Raw genomic sequence first — 17,120 nt, forward strand, 5'->3', positions numbered from 1 at the left:
TACATGCCAGGTAATATTTAATGGAGGTGACAGGAGTCTCACCTGCCAGTTGATGAGCCGATGAGAGCCCTACGTCACCTCTTTCAGGAAAAGTGTCACTCAGGCACTTATCTGGGTAATGGTGCTCCTTCCCCGGGTGGAATTCACACCCATCAAGTGTTGCAGGGGCGCCCCTCCATGCTTCACCAAGCTGGGTACCCGATCAGGCACTGATTAGCTTTAAACGAGGTACCTGCTGCACCCCAACAGCCCACAATCCTCACTGATTTGCTTATCATGTTTCTTACAAGACGAGTACTCCACCCACTGCTGGGTTAACAAGTTAAAGGCCTCAATGCGGCGAGGTGGGAAGGTTGTTCATGGGCTTTCCCACTTTTAATCGGTTGATGCTGTGAAGGCAGCAGGATCTCCACACACCACCCTCCTGCATGATTAAATGCTCTCTGCCACAGGGCGAGGGCATTAAATTCCATGCACAATGTTTCTGTGCTTAGTAAAAGCATCAAAGATCTAGTTATTTGTAACCCTTTATCCCACTGGGTCCTGGCAGGAGGCCTCCAGGAAGAAAACACTTTAAGGGTATCCTCAAAACATCTCTGAAAAGTCTGAAAATCCCTCCGAATTCATGAATTCCTGCCTTTGCGCGGCCAAAATCGAGAAGGTACATTCACAAAGGCACTGAACAGATGGAGAGCCTTCGTCGGGGACACAGAAACAAAGTCAAGCCATCTGGGAGAGCGCACAAACCTGCAAACAACTCATCGACCGGATCCTTCAATCGCCACCCACCCCATGTGTGACAGAGTCTGCAGATCGTGTATTGGATTTATCAACCATCTCAAAAACTCATTGAATTGAACTGGAAGCAAGTCACCCTCACTCCCGAGGCAAAAATATATGTGAAAATGAAAATGAAAATGTAATCAGAAAATGAAACAGAAATATGAAACGTTCACCTATTCCTTGGTCATTAATTTTGAAATGGTAGACAAATATTTTACTTTTATAAACTATATAACTATTTTTTAATCAATTTAGAGCACCCAATTTGTTTTTTTTCCAATTAAGGGGCATTTTAGCGTGGCCAGTCCACTTACCTTGCACATCTTTGGGTTGTGGGGGTGCGACCTAGGCAGACACTGAGAATGTGCAAACTCCACACGGACAGTGACCCGGGGCCGGGATCGAACCCGGGTCCTCGGTGGCGTAGGCAGCAGTGCTAACCACTGCACCACCGTGCCACCCCATACAAACTTTATAACTTGTTTGTTGCGCCGCAAACAGCAACTGGCATTGATTTCTTGAAAGCCCATAGCAAATTCACGCAACCAGTAACTTAATTCAACAATATTGCAGTCATAAAACTTTGAGCTAACCATCAACAACTAAGCCACACAGAGGAAGTTAGTCCCCAATTGCTCTTGAATTAGTTGATTTCAGTTTTGATGGCTGCAATTGACCTTAGTGTCTCAACAGTTATGCAGAGAAGAATCAACAAGGGTTTGTTGTCCTAGAATTGTAGAAGCATGCGCCGCAGAAGGAAGACATTTGACCGATCTTGCCTGTGCTGGCCTTTTGAAAGAGCGGTCACTTTTTGTCCACAACCCCGTAAGTTTCTTGTTCCTAAGTATCAGACTAACTCCTTTTCAAAATGATTTATGGGGCCCGGTTCCGCCACCTCTTCAAGCAGAGCATCCCAGGTCCTGGCAATTCTCTGCATGTAAAAAAAAAAAATTAAGGAATTCTCATCTGCCCTCCAGATCTATTGGTGGTAAATCAATGTTCTCTGATTATTCACCTCTGTCTATCCTATATGTTTTCGTGTTTGACCTTGAACTTAATATCATCAAATTCCCCTTCCTCCTGAGCAAATTTTAAAAACAGTTTTGCTGAAACAATTACAGCTTACTAAAGAAAACGTAATGCTGTGGAATTCCCCCTGTTTGCATTGAGACACAGATTACATAGCACTGAAAGGCAAAAAGGTTAAACAACAGTGACATGCACAAATGGAGTGGATCTTGTGTCTCGCCCATAGCCAAGGAACTGTTACAGCCAACATATCTTTGGTCTGTATTGACAAAGAAAATTAGATACGCCAAATTGGGAAAGAAACCTGTGGGCCCATAATTAAATTACTTTCCTTCTCATTAACTTACAAGGAGGTGTTCCTTTGGGCGCTTATTGTCATGGATGGAATAAGCCAGTATAATTTTGCTTAAATATCAAAGCAAATTACTGCAGATGCTGGAATCTGAAACGAAAGAGAAAATGCTCGCAGCATCTGTAGGGAGAGAAAAGAGCTAACGTTTCGAGTCCAATGACTCTTTGTCAAATTTTGCTTAAGTAATTGACGTTAACATGATCCTCAATTTTTTGCCACTGTTTTTGTTCCTTGGCTGTATTTGTTTAATCACAATTCCAGATCACTTCACCAGATCAAGTACTGTTAATAACATGAGCATTATTTTAATTTGCTTAAGGTGATGAGTGTGCAGGGCAAAGGTATATTAGATTTGTTGTGCAACTTAAATTTCTTTTCTTTTTTTTAAATATATTTTATTCAAAATTTTCAAAATGTTGTGGCCAAACATAACAGTACATAGTTTTTCTTTTGAACAACAACAAAGCAATATAAATAACCGTGGCCAATTTTAAACAAATAAATAAATAGTATATAAACAAAAACAAAACTGAGTGGCAACTGCCTTGTCAAAAATAGTTACTCTCCAAAGATACAATCCAACAATCCAATATACATTACCTATAACAAGTGTCTATACATATACAATGACATCCCTGAGAGTCCATCCGGTCCCCCCCCCTCCCTCCCCCCGGGTTGCTGCTGTTGTCTTCTACTTTTCCATTCCCTCTATCTTTCTGTGAGGTAGTCGACGAACGGTTGCCACCGCCTGGTAAACCCTTGAGCCGAACCTCTTAATACGAACTTGATCCGTTCTAACTTTATAAACCCTGCCATGTCGGTTATCCAGGTCTCCACACCCGGGGGTTTGGCTTCCTTCCACATTAACAATATCCTGCGCCGGGCTACTAGGGACGCAAAGGCCAAAACATCAGCCTCTCTCGCCTCCTGCACTCCCGGCTCTTCTGCAACCCCGAATATAGCCAACCCCCAGTTTGGTTCGACCCGGACCCCCACCACCTTCAAAAGCACCTTTGCCACCCCCACCCAGAACCCCTGTAGTGTCGGGCATGACCAGAACATGTGGGTGTGATTTGCTGGGCTTCTCGAGCATCTCCCACACCTATCCTCTACCTAGAACAATATACTGAGCCGTGCTCCAGTCAAATGCACCCTGTGTAGAACCTTGAATTGTATCAGGCTTAGCCTGGCACACGAGGACGATGAGTTTACCCTACGTAGGGCGTCAGCCCACAGCCCCTCCTCAATCTCCTCCCCCAGCTGCTCTTCCCATTTCCCTTTCAGCTCCTCTAGCAACTTAAATTTCTGAGGTGCACTTTCCGGGTGTGGCGATGACCAGCTAAGTCGCACGTTTCGGCAGCTCCCGGTGGAACGGACTTTTGGGCTCTTGATAGGAGCCCCAACGGCAATTTTAACGGCTAAAAACACCGTGCGGTAAACCAGAAGGGTGTTCCCCCTGGACACGGATGGAAAAAGGAGAGGAAAGTGGCCGGATTGCAGCGGATCCTTTGGAACAACGGCAAGGAAGGCAAGCAGAAACCAAGATGGCGTCGGAAGGTGGCAGTTTCATATGGGGCCCTGAACAACAAGAGTTTTTGAAACGCTGCGTGGAGGAGATAAAAAAGGAAATGAAGAAAGAGTTGTTGGCCCCGATATTACAGGCGATTGAAGGGCTGAAAGAGGAACAAAAGACCCAGGAGCAGGAGCTTCGGGTCGTGAAGGCGAAAGCAGCAGAGAATGAAAACGATATACAGGGCCTGGTGGTGAAGTCGGAGATACAGGAGGCACACCAGAAACGATCTGTGGAGAGGTTGGAGGCACTGGAAAACAACGCAAGGAGGAACAACTTGAGGATTCTTGGCCTTCCTGAAGGTGTGGAGGGGGCGGACGTCGGGGCATATGTGAGCACGATGCTGCACTCGTTAATGGGAGTGGAGGCCCCGACGGGTCCGTTGGAGGTGGAGGGAGCATACCGAGTTATGGTGCGAGGATCGAGAGCAGGAGAAGCTCCCAGAGCCATAGTGGTGAGATTTCTCCGTTTTAAGGATAGAGAAATGGTCCTTAGATGGGCGAAGAAAACTCGGTGTAGTAAATGGGAGAACGCGGTGATCCGCGTCTATCAAGATTGGAGTGCGGAGGTGGCGAGAAGGAGGGCGAGCTTTAATCGGGCCAAAGCGGTACTTCACAAAAAGAAGATAAAATTTGGAATGCTGCAACCGGCAAGACTGTGGGTCACATATCAAGGGAGGCACCACTACTTTGAGACGGCGGATGAAGCGTGGACTTTTATTGTAGAAGAAAAATTGGAATGATTGGACTACGAAAATGAACGTTTGGACAAAGTGGTGGGGGGGGGGGCGAAGAGGGATTGTATGATTAATCCTGCGGCATGGTAACTTTTCTTTCTCCCACAGGTGGTGATGGGGGGAGGTGGGGAGGGAGAGGAGATGGGGCGTTGGCCATGGGAGGCGGGGCCGAGGGAGAGGCGCGGGCTTGGTTCCCGCGCTATGATAATTATGGCGGGAATAGAGAAGCAGGAAGGAGGGGGCGCCGCATGGGGCGAGCCGTGATCACGGGGGGAAGCCGAGGTCAGCCAGAGTTTGCTGACTTCTGGGAGCAACATGGGGGGAGTAATTACGCTAGCGGGGGGGGGGGGGGGGAATTACTGGGTTGCTGCTGCTGGGGAAAGGGGGGAGTGGGTACGGGAAAGGATGGGCGGGGGGGCACCGTCTGGGAGAAATACAGCTGCGTGGGAACTGGGTGAGAAGCTGGAAAAAGATGATGGCTAACCGGCAAGGGGGGGGGGTGGGAAGCCCCCCAACTCGGCTGATCACGTGGAACGTGAGGGGGCTTAACGGGCCGATAAAGAGGGCACGAGTACTCGCACACCTTAAGAAACTTAAAGCAGATGTGGTTATGTTACAGGAAACGCACCTGAAACTGATAGACCAGGTTAGGTTGCGCAAAGGATGGGTAGGGCAGGTGTTCCATTCAGGGCTGGATGCGAAAAACAGGGGGGTGGCTATATTAGTGGGGAAGCGGGTAATGTTCGAGGCAAAGACTATAGTGGCGGATAACGGGGGCAGATATGTGATGGTGAGTGGCAAATTACAGGGAGAGATGGTGGTGTTGGTAAACGTGTATGCCCCGAATTGGGACGATGCCAATTTTATGAGGCGAATGCTAGGACGCATCCCAGACCTAGAGACCGGAAAGCTGATAATGGGGGGAGACTTCAACACGGTGTTGGAACCAAGGCTGGATAGGTCGAAGTCCAGGACTGGTAGGAGGCCGGCAGCAGCCAAGGTGCTTAAGGATTTTATGGAGCAGATGGGAGGGGTGGACCCGTGGAGATTCAGTAGACCTAGGAGTAAGGAGTTCTTATTTTTCTCCTATGTCCATAAAGTCTATTCACGCATAGACTTTTTTGTGTTGGGTAGGGCATTGATCCCGAGGGTGAGGGGAACGGAATATACGGCTATAGCCATTTCGGATCATGCCCCACACTGGGTAGACTTGGAGATAGGGGAGGAAACAAGAGGGCGTCCACCCTGGAGAATGGACATGGGACTAATGGCGGATGAGGGGGTGTGCCTAAGGGTGAGGGGATGCATTGAAAAGTACTTGGAACTCAATGACAATGGGGAGGTTCAGGTGGGAGTGGTCTGGGAGGCGTTGAAGGCGGTGGTTAGGGGGGAGCTGATATCAATAAGGACACATAAAGGGAAGCAGGAGAGTAAGGAACGGGAGCGGTTGCTGCAAGAACTTTTGAGGGTGGACAGACAATATGCGGAAGCACCGGAGGAGGGACTGTATAGGGAAAGGCAAAGGCTGCATGTGGAATTTGACTTGCTGACCACAGGCACTGCAGAGGCACAATGGAGGAAGGCGCAGGGTGTACAGTATGAATATGGAGAGAAGGCGAGCAGATTGCTGGCACACCAATTGAGGAAAAGGGGAGCAGCGAGGGAAATGGGGGGGTGAGAGACGAAGATGGAGAGACGGAGCGGGGAGCGGAGAGAGTGAATGAAGTGTTCAAGACATTTTATAAAAAATTGTATGAAGCTCAACCCCCGGATGGGAGGGAGAGAATGATGGATTTTTTGGATTGGCTGGAAATTCCCAAGGTGGAAGAGCAGGAAAGGATGGGATTGGGAGCACAGATCACGGTAGAAGAAGTGGTGAAAGGAATTAGGAACATGCAGACGGGAAAGGCCCCGGGACCGGACGGATTCCCAGTTGAATTTTACAGAAAATATTTGGACTTGCTCGCCCCGCTACTGACGAGGACCTTTAACGAGGCAAAGGAAAGGGGACAACTGCCCCCGACTATGTCAGAAGCAACGATATCGCTTCTTTTAAAGAAGGAAAAGGATCCGCTACAATGCGGGTCCTACAGACCAATTTCCCTCCTCAATGTGGATGCCAAGGTAATGGCAATGAGAATAGAGGAATGTGTCCCGGGGGTGGTTCATGAGGACCAAACTGGGTTTGTGAAGGGGAGACAGCTGAACACGAACATACGGAGGTTGTTAGGGGTAATGATGATGGCCCCACCAGAGGGTGAAACGGAGATAGTAGTGGCGATGGATGCCGAGAAAGCATTTGATAGAGTGGAATGGGATTATCTGTGGGAGGTGTTGAGGAGATTTGGGTTCGGAGAGGGGTATGTTAGATGGGTGCAGCTGTTGTATAGGGCCCCAGTGGCGAGTGTGGTCACGAATGGACGGGGATCGGCATGTTTTCGGCTCCATAGAGGGACAAGGCAGGGATGTCCTCTGTCCCCATTACTGTTTGCACTGGCGATTGAGCCCCTGGCGATAGCGCTGAGAGGTTCCAAGAGATGGAGGGGAATACTTAGGGGAGGAGAAGAACACCGGGTATCTTTATATGCGGATGATCTGCTACTATATGTGGCGGATCCAGCGGAGGGGATGCCAGAAATAATGCGGATACTTGGGGAATTTGGAGATTTTTCAGGGTATAAATTGAACATGGGGAAGAGTGAGCTGTTTGTGGTGCATCCAGGGGAGCAGAGTAGAGAAATAGAAGACCTACCGTTGAGGAAGGTAACAAGAGACTTTCGTTACCTGGGGATCCAGATAGCTAAGAATTGGGGCACATTGCACAGGCTAAATTTGACGCGGTTGGTGGAACAGATGGAGGAAGATTTCAAGAGATGGGATATGGTAGCATTGTCAATGGCAGGGAGGGTGCAGGCGGTTAAGATGGTGGTCCTCCCGAGATTCCTCTTTGTGTTTCAGTGCCTCCCGGTGGTGATCACGAAGGCTTTTTTCAAAAGGATAGAAAAGAGTATCATGGGTTTTGTTTGGGCCGGGAAGACTCCGAGAGTGAGGAAGGGATTCTTACAGCGTAGTAGGGATAGGGGGGGGCTGGCACTACCGAGCCTAAGTGAATATTATTGGGCCGCTAATATTTCAATGGTGAGTAAGTGGATGGGAGAGGAGGAAGGAGCGGCGTGGAAGAGATTAGAGAGGGCGTCCTGTAGGGGGACCAGCCTGCAGGCTATGGTGACAGCCCCATTGCCGTTCTCACCAAGGAACTATACCACGAGTCCGGTGGTGGTAGCTACACTGAAGATTTGGGGACAGTGGAGACGACATAGGGGAAAGACCGGAGCACTGGGGGGGTCCCCGATAAGAAACAACCATAGGTTTGCCCCGGGGGGAATGGATGGGGGATATGGAATGTGGCAAAGAGCAGGTATAACGCAATTGAAAGATCTATTTGTGGATGGGAAGTTTGCGAGTTTGGGAGCGCTGACCGAGAAATATGGGTTGCCCCAAGGGAATGCATTCAGGTATATGCAACTGAGGGCTTTTGCGAGGCAACAGGTGAGGGAATTCCCGCAGCTCCCGACACAAGAGGTGCAGGACAGAGTCATCTCAAAGAAATGGGTGGGGGACGGTAAGGTGTCGGATATATATATAGGGAAATGAGAGACGAAGGGGAGACTATGATGGATGAACTAAAAGGGAAATGGGAAGAAGAGCTAGGGGAGGAGATCGAGGAGGGGATGTGGGCAGATGCCCTAAACAGGGTAAACTCGTCGTCCTCGTGCCAGGCTAAGCCTGATTCAGTTTAAGGTATTACACAGGGCACATATGACTGGAACACGGCTCAGTACATTTTTTGGGGTGGAGGATAGGTGTGCGAGGTGCTCGAGAAGCCCAGCGAATCATACCCATATGTTTTGGTCATGCCCGGCACTACAGGCGTTTTGGATGGGGGTGACAAAGGTGCTTTCGAAAGTAGTAGGAGTCCGGGTCGAACCAAGCTGGGGGTTGGCTATATTTGGGGTTGCACAAGAGCCGGGAGTGCAGGAGGCGAAAGAGGCCGATGTTTTGGCCTTTGCGTCCCTAGTAGCCCGGTGCAGAATATTGCTAATGTGGAAAGAAGCCAAGCCCCCGGGGGTGGAGACCTGGATAAATGATATGGCGGGGTTCATAAAGTTAGAGCGGATTAAGTTCGTCCTAAGGGGGTCGGCTCAAGGGTTTACTAGGCGGTGGCAACCGTTCGTCGAATATCTTGCGGAAAGATAGATGGGGGAAAACAAAGAAGGCAGCAGCAGCGGCCCAGGATTTGGGGGGGAGGGATGGGGGGGATGGGGGGGGGTGTGGCCTGAGACAAGGCAGTTGCCAATTAGGGCTAGTTTCTATTTTTTGTTATTTAATATTTATTTATTTGTTGTTGTTTTTGTTTAAATAAAAAAGGTCATTATTATCTGTATTGTTACAATGTTGTGTAAAGGATGCACAATGTACTGTGTTGGTTGACCAAAAATTTTCAATAAAATATTATTTAAAAAAAAAAAAAAAAAATTTCTGAGGTGCATTTGGCATAGTATATCCCAAGCTGAAAAGAAACCAATGCTGGACAGTAATCAGCGGATCAATCAGGTTGATTGGTGAGGCTAAATCTCAATGGTTTTTGAGAGTGGCGAGTGTGACAACTGGATGGATTTAGGGAGAGAGTTCCAGGGAGTGCAGCTCTCCAGCAATTCTGTTTTTTATGTTCATGAATTTGAATATTGTGGAAGGTTGAGATTGGGCTCAGTAGTGATCCTTCCATTGTATGAAAACCTTCCACCATTTACTGGCCAGACCAGTGAATGAATAAGAGCTGTTATGCAATACTGTAAGGCAACTAACATCAATGCAGTCAAACAAGTGCTACTGCAGGTTCTGCTGTGGGCGGCACGGTAGCACAGTGGTTAGTACTGTTGCTTCACAGCGCCAGGGACCTGGGTTCGATTCCCGCCTTGGATCACTGTCTGTGCGGAATCTGCATGTTCTCCACGTGTTTGCGTGAATTCCTCTGGGTGCTCCGGTTTCCTCCCACAAGTCCCTAAAGACATGCTGTTAGGTGAATTGGACATTCTGAATTCTCCCTCTGTGTGCCCGAACAGGCGCTGGAATGTGGCGACTAGGGGCTTTTCACAGTAACTTCATTACAGTGTTAATGTAAGCCTACTTGTGACACTAATAAAGATTATTTTAAAAAGTTCTGCCCACCATCTGCACCTTTGCTTTTAGCTATTTAATCTGTGAACGGTCTTGAGTGTTTGTTTTAGCATTGTCATTTATACTGGTTAATCTGTATAGCAACAATGCCAGCACTTGTAGTGTAACACCACCTCTAGTGAATCATAGAAACAAGTGTCTGACCATTGATTCAGGCGCCATACACCCCAAACACCGTTCTGTATGTTTCTTAGTCACATCTCTTGTGTTAATACTCGTGCAGCGGTGAATAGATTTTGTTGCTTCATCGTTTGAAGTACAAACCTGCATGTGACTCGCCACGTTGCAAAAGAACTCCGTAACACTGCTGCAGACGGATATAAACTCACCTGCATACATGAAATAGTATAGTTCAATGAATCACTAATACTGTACCCCTAAATGCCTTTGGTGTACAGCAATGTTATCAGAGCCTTCCTGATACTTTACTCCGTTAGATTTCTCTGTAAACACTTGCACCTGTATCCACTCGTAGGATCTTAAATAAAAGCATTTGTGGCAACATATATGAACATTAGGCTGCTATCAAGCAACTCTGATCAAAGCTTTAAACTTGTTCTTTACTTTATTAATGCCCTCTCGGTGGAAGGTAAGTACTACTAATTAATAACTTTAAGAAGGTTAATTCTCCTACACACGTTAATGGTATCATTTCTAACAGCTATATAACAATGTGGTGTAATGAGGCAGACTCTTAATAAATTGATTGATCTACTTTCACTCGTCCCCTGATAGCACTACTAGAATTAGTGTTAATGATTTTTCTCTAATAGTTCAGCAGTGTCGATCGGGCTTGGCAATTGGGACCAATGGTAGTGTTTTACACAAACGGCATCTAATTGCTTTGTGGCTAGACTTTGTTAAAATGAGATTGGTTCCAACAGAAAATATCTATCGTCAGTCATTATTCATCATCATAACCAGGACGATAGCATTAATGTGTGTGTTGTTGTGAATATAATGACATGGGAGTTAAATGGAGGTTCTGTATTTTCAAATGTTGTTCTTCAATTCAGTTTGTGCTTAATTTAAAATAGGAAGTGTTTGAAATGCATAGAAATGCATAACATGTCGATCGCAATCTGTGGACAGAACAAACAAGACAAGGGTGCCGACCCTTCTTTATACCTCCAAGATGTCGACTTGTCTTCTCTCCACAAATGCTGACTGATTTGTCCGGTGTTTGCAACATTTTCTGTTTTTGTTTCAAATTTCTAATTTCTGCAGTTTTTGTTTGAATGCTTAATTTGACAGTACCATTAGTAAGCTGTCTTGTACTTTGTAGTATTGAAAGATGTAGCCAATTTGTAAAACGGGAACATTCCTCGGACAGGCAGCAGTTTGAAACACAACCATGAACTCTTGCGTTGAAACATTTTAATTCTGTCCAGATTAGCTTGGAGGGGAACCTCCAGGTGGTGGGGTTCCCAAATATCTGCTGCTCTTGTCCTTATACCATCAGCCTCCACCTGCTCGAGTAAATCATTCATCCCTTCTGCATCACTTGTGTTTCTGACGACACAATGAATAATGTTCAGAGTTATTTAGCTTCCCTTGCTCTTCATCTTGGTGCTCTATTTTCTGTACCTTGGTTCTACAGCGGTGTAAAATATTGTACTTCCCAGATGATCGCAATAATTTTGAAAAGTGTTTGCAGTTTTCGCAATTCTCCTGTGAAATCTAGCATTGATTTTTTTTTTTTTCCCCCCTTCAATTTTCAAACCATCTTAGACAAACCGTATTGTATGGGTGGGGAGAATGAGAACTTTAAGAAGTTCTCGTCCAGCCTAACTATTTTAGCGATGTGGTCTTTTTTTTTAATCATTTGCGGGATGTGGACGTCGCTGTTTAGGCCAGCATTTATTGCCCATCCCTAGTTGCCCATCAGAAGGTGGTGACGAGTTGCCTTCTTGAACCACTGCAGTCTTTCAGGTGTGGGTACTGCTGTTAGGGAGGGAGTTCCAGGATTTTGTCCCAGTGAAAGAACGGCGATATATTTCCAAGTCAGGGTAGTGAGTGGCTTGGAGGGGAACCTCCAGGTGGTGGGGTTCCCAAATATCTGCTGCTCTTGTCCTTATAGATGGTACTGGTCGTGGGTTTGGAAGGTGCTATCTAAGGAACCTTGGCGAGTTACTGCAGTACATCTTGCAGATGGTACACACGGTTGCCACTGTTCGTCGATGGTGGAGGGTTTGAATGTTTGTGGAAGGGGGAGCAATCAAGCAGGCTGCTTTGTCCTGGATGGTGTTGAGCTTCTTGAGTGTTGTTGGAGCTGCACTCATCCAGGCAAGTGGAGAGTATTCCATTACACTCCTGACTTGTGCCTTGTAGATGGTGGGCAGACTTTGGGGAGTCTGGAAGTGAGTTACTTACCTTAGGATTCCTAGCCTTTGACCTGCCCTGGTAGCCACAGTATTAATGTGGCTAGTACAGTTCAGTTTCTGATCAATGGTAACCCCCAGGATGCTTATTGTGGAGGATTCAGCGATGGTAATGCCATTGAACGTCAAGGGGCGATGGTCAGATCCTCTCTTGTCAGAGATGGTCATTGCCTGACACTTGTGTGGTGCGAATGTAACTTGCCACTTGTCAGGCCAAGCCTGGATATTGTCCAGGTCTTGCTGCATTTGGACACAGACTGCTTCATTATCTGAGGAGTCGCGAGTGGTGCTGAACATTGTGCAGACATCCGCAAACACCCCCACTTCTGACCTTATGATGGAAGGCAGGTCATTGATGAAGCAGCTTAAGATGGTTGGGCCCAGGACACTATCCTGAGGAACTCCTGCAGTGATGTCCTGGAGTTGAGATGATTGACCTCCAACCACCACAACCATATTCCTTTGTGCCAGGTATGACTCCAACCAGCGGATTCCCATTGACTCCAGTTTAGCTAGGGCTCCTTGATGCCATACTCGGTCAAATGCTGCCTTGATGTCAAGGGCAGTCACTCTCACCTCACTTCTGGCATTCAGCGCTTTTGTCCATGTTTGAACCAAGGCTGTAATGAGGTCAGGAGCTGAGTGACCCAGGCGGAACCCAAACTGAGCGTCCGTGAGCAGGTTATTGCAGAATAAGTGCTGCTTGATGACTCCTTCCATCACTTTGCTAATGGAGAGTAGACTGATAGGGTGGTAATTAGCTGGGTTGGGTTCATCCTGTTACTTGTGTACAGGACACCTGGGCAATTTTCCACATCGCCGGGTAGATGCCAGTGTTGTAGCTGTACTGGAACAGCTTGGCTAGGGATGCGGCAAGTTCTGGAGCACAAATCTTCAGTACTATTGCCGGAATATTATCAGGACCCATAGCCTTTGCAGTATCCATGGATAGAAGAGGACCCATGTGCCACATCAAAATGGGATGGGAAAACTGGGACAAATGAAATTCCGACTTTTAATTAAACGTATTATGCAGGATTCCCACAAAGGAGGCACCTGGAAGACTGCTTGATATTTTATTTTCCAACTGAACCCAAACCCTTTCACTCCAAAGTCCTGAAAACATCAATTATGTTGGAAAAGGATTTTAAAGGTTTTTATAACTGGGCAGAAGGTTGTATTTTCGAAGTGCCTTCGAAATGAGTATCATTGTACCAAACTAACTGGGCCAAATTTCTAAATGAGCAAGGCTTCAAAAGCATGGTTCTTTGGCAGCCAGGGATAGTGATTAAACTGAAAAAGATGGCACTATGTAATATTTCCAAAAATTTGCAATGACTGCCTTCAACGTAAGGGTCAAGACAGCAGCTTTGGATAATTTTCTTTGCAAACATGCATGGTTGAGATTTCAAGGTTTGCGGTAATGTCCTTAACCAAATTCCTGCCTCTAATATTCCTGGATAAAGGGCCTTGGGCATCCAGGTTGGTGGCAGTTAGGAGTGCTTCAAAAGTGTCAGTGGCACCAGTCTGCTGCACTGAACACGCAGTTCATGCCTACCACCTTAAAGGAGCAAAACTGTACGTAACTGTTCCTTATTCCTTCTTGCGCTCAAGCCCCATTGGCCTGTTCCTTTGGGCCTTTATGAGATATGTTGTTCGGTTTTGGATTCAATTATACTTCAATACACGCTTTATTGACAGAATGGTAGGGTGCAGGGCTTCCTCCACCTCGGGGGCAGTAGCCAAAATACTGTGGATATTGGAAATCTGAAGTACAAAAGGAAAATACAGGAAATACTCACCAGATCTAGCAGCATCTGTGTAAAGAGATACAGTCAACGTTTCAGGTCGATAACCCCCTCATCAGATTTCACTTGACTTTTTTTTTAAGGATTCTAACTGCATGCCTGCACTCCGCATTAATGACTTGACCTAGCAGCCCAGGAAAACAAACATTTTGGTACAATAATGGTACACGCTGACCTGCCCTACACAAACCAGGGACTGGTTTAGCACACTGGGCTAAATCACTGGCTTTTAAAGTAGACTAAGCAGGCCAGCAGCACGGTTCAATTTCCGTACCAGCCTCCCCGAACAGGCGCCGGAATGTGGCGACCAGGGGCTTTTCACAGTAACTTCATTTGAAGCCTACTTGTGACAAGCGATTTTCATTTCATTTCATTCACCTTGGTGTATGTGGAAGCTGAACGAATGTTCAGTCAGTCACTGTAGACAAAGTATTTGTATCTTTTTGAAAGAAACTCACACTTAATATAAAAAAAGTTTATTTTCTCTTTCTTACCCTTTGGTGCGATCCAAAGTGAGCATGTAAATAGATTTCTGAAAGAACTGTATTCAGCAACATTTACTTTATCTTTGTGGATGACTGATATTTGTATGTAGAGGTTGAACTTTCATTTAAAATCTTGAGTCTGCAGTAAATAATCTAACAATTGTGTGTTCATAAATGTGCTGGGGTTTTTTCAAATCTAGGCGTGCCATATTTGGTTAAGAAGTCATCAGGTTTGGATTAAATTAGAAACCTTGTTAAGCTGCCGTGACATTACCACCTCCTTAAGGAAAACTTTTTGATGTCTCAGCATTATTTTAACGCATTTTGATTTCCTGATAAGATCTCTCTTAAGGTCACCTACTGCAGATCGGGCCGGCTCAGGCTGTTCCAGTTAAAGTAGCTGATGCAAGAATTGTTATTTTCGATGTTTTGAAATTCTCTTCCACATTTTGAATTCTGTATCTGCTTCAGAAACACTTGAAGCTCAACTGTCTTACTCGACAATGCATTTCTATGCAGTGATATAGCTTAGAAATCTACGGTAACATTGCACGGTGGAATTAGAGAGATGTTAGATTTCCAAGTTTTTGAAAAGTTTTCTAAATTATAGGATTTTATCCTCCTCGTACTCCTGACGTATAAGCTTAGAATTGAGCAGGTGGCCAGATGGATTTTTAAATTCATATGAGCTATGAATTAGAGCCAGGCAACATTTCTAATTTCTAACGACCAAGTCCTTGAATGCTCACCCACACTTGCCAATGTGGGTGAGACTATTCTCTATTTTAGTCAGGGTGCGCTGAAATTGGATAGCAGTGACAAGTTCTGATCTTGAGGTCTCTCTTAGGACGTTGCACAAACAGTTAAACTGCAACACTTTGTCATGTTTCAATACTTGAATAATATAGATTGCACCAAATTCGCTGAAATGGGCTGCTTTCTTGTATTTAACTCATTGCCATCGTAAATGGAATTTCTTTAAATCGCCAATCTCGCTCCATGAAATAATTAAAAATGAGGTCCTGTAGATTAAAAGTTTGGGTGACAGCAATACTAAAGAGAAATGTGACCGCGGGGTGGGGGGTGGAGGAAATCTTTCAAGCTTGAATTGTTTAGGTTGGAAATTATCGAAGGGCCTGTATTGTAAAAAAAAAAAACACGTTTTCTTTAACTGCTTTCTAGGATTTGCAGTGGCGCAGCACATAAACCAGCAGAGCCCCTCTCCAGCTTCGTCCCCTTCCCCACCCTCTAGTGGTACCATCACTACAAGCACAGGCTGCAGCGATACCATCACCACCAGCGCAACCTCCACTCCCTCCGCAACTCAGAGCCCCACAGGTAAATTCTGCTGCATCTTTCAGATCCTGAACAGATTGACTTGGTTAATGCATTGATAAGTGGTAGAACAATCCATAAAATTGCCTTTTATCCTGCTATGGTAATGAATACGTAAGTGTATCAAATTTCGATTTTAAAAGCCTTCTTACCCCGCACCCCATTAGCTCACTTAAGCTGATGGCCCATTCAGGCTGCACTCACAAGGAAGCACAATGAAACTTGCTCTCCAAAGCAGAGTTTGTTTCTGCTTTCTTTTGAAATGTAAGCAGGCTAATTAACCAAAGCAAAGTACAAAATTCATGCTGGTGGTATTTCTGTGACCGTGTTGTGTAATATTGCACATTGTAGCAGAAACCAAAATGAGTTCCTTGGAAGTTGGAGAGCAAGTGTGTAAAGTAATATTTTAATTGTCCTGTTTCTAAGAAGTAGCTCAAATTAATTCAGCATGTGATAATCATGTGAAAATGATGTTGCAAAGCTTAAGAAAGCATCACAAAAAAAACACAACAGATGGTTCTTTGATAACACTAGTATTTACTCCCTACTGTGGATTTGAGTAGCCTTTTCTACAGACAGGACTTTGTGTTCCAAGATTGCTGAGCTCCAATGCCTGATTTACAAAGTAGCAATTTTAAGAGATGGTTAAAATGTACTGAACCGCTTGATGTGTAAAGGTTGTGACAGATTTTTGGGAAAAAGTGACCAGCTACATTTAACCTGCCCCTAAAGGGTGAAGGGATCTAACTCTTGAGAAGTGATTGCTTTTTATTGATAATGTCGCTATCCTTGAAGCTTTATCACAGGTTTATGATTCAAATGGCAGGAGACCAATCTGCTATTTGATGGAATCGGCACAATTGAATTTCTGCAAAACACAAAAGATTTCACTTTCTTTTGGAAAGCTCCCCAGTAAAACAGCAGCGATTCGGTTAGTTTAGTATATCACAGTGGTTGACAGAATCACCCCACAATGCAGCACCTTAACCCACCAATAAAATGATGTAACTTGATCATGGGGGCACAGGAGACGGCCAGTCTCTCCGCTTGCAAGGAAGCATTTGTCCTTCTCTGCACATGTCCTGAAGATGCCACAGTTGCGATTGAGCCAAGTAGTGAATAAGAAACACAGGACCTGAAACCTACCTCCCATGTGACATGCACATAGGAGGTTCATCACATTATTTCCCCAGTTTTGTGCAATTTAGCCCCAAGTGGCAATGATAAGGATAGCGCCACTGATCCTATGGCAACTATTGTCTAAATATGTTTATTTTCTGTCTGGTTAACTTTTATGTGCAAACCGTCCAGCGGCACCACATAAAATGATGATAAGCGGTTTGTGTACACAAAACTATTTTATCAAAAAGTAAACTTTATTTTATCAAAAATCATATATTTAC

General features: G+C 45.5%; 1 protein-coding gene across 1 annotated transcript in view; it reads left to right on the forward strand.

The window, feature by feature from the left end:
• The window catches only part of clec16a (C-type lectin domain containing 16A), a 324,098-nt gene that overhangs the window by 280,867 nt on the left and 26,111 nt on the right, over positions 1 to 17,120 (forward strand). The window contains exon 23 of the mRNA XM_072481721.1: positions 15,565 to 15,720. Within this exon, the coding sequence (XP_072337822.1) occupies positions 15,565 to 15,720 (156 nt within the window). The remainder of the gene's footprint in view (positions 1 to 15,564; positions 15,721 to 17,120) is intronic.

Source organism: Scyliorhinus torazame, chromosome 17 (assembly GCF_047496885.1).
Source record: "Scyliorhinus torazame isolate Kashiwa2021f chromosome 17, sScyTor2.1, whole genome shotgun sequence".
Lineage (NCBI taxonomy): Eukaryota > Metazoa > Chordata > Chondrichthyes > Carcharhiniformes > Scyliorhinidae > Scyliorhinus > Scyliorhinus torazame.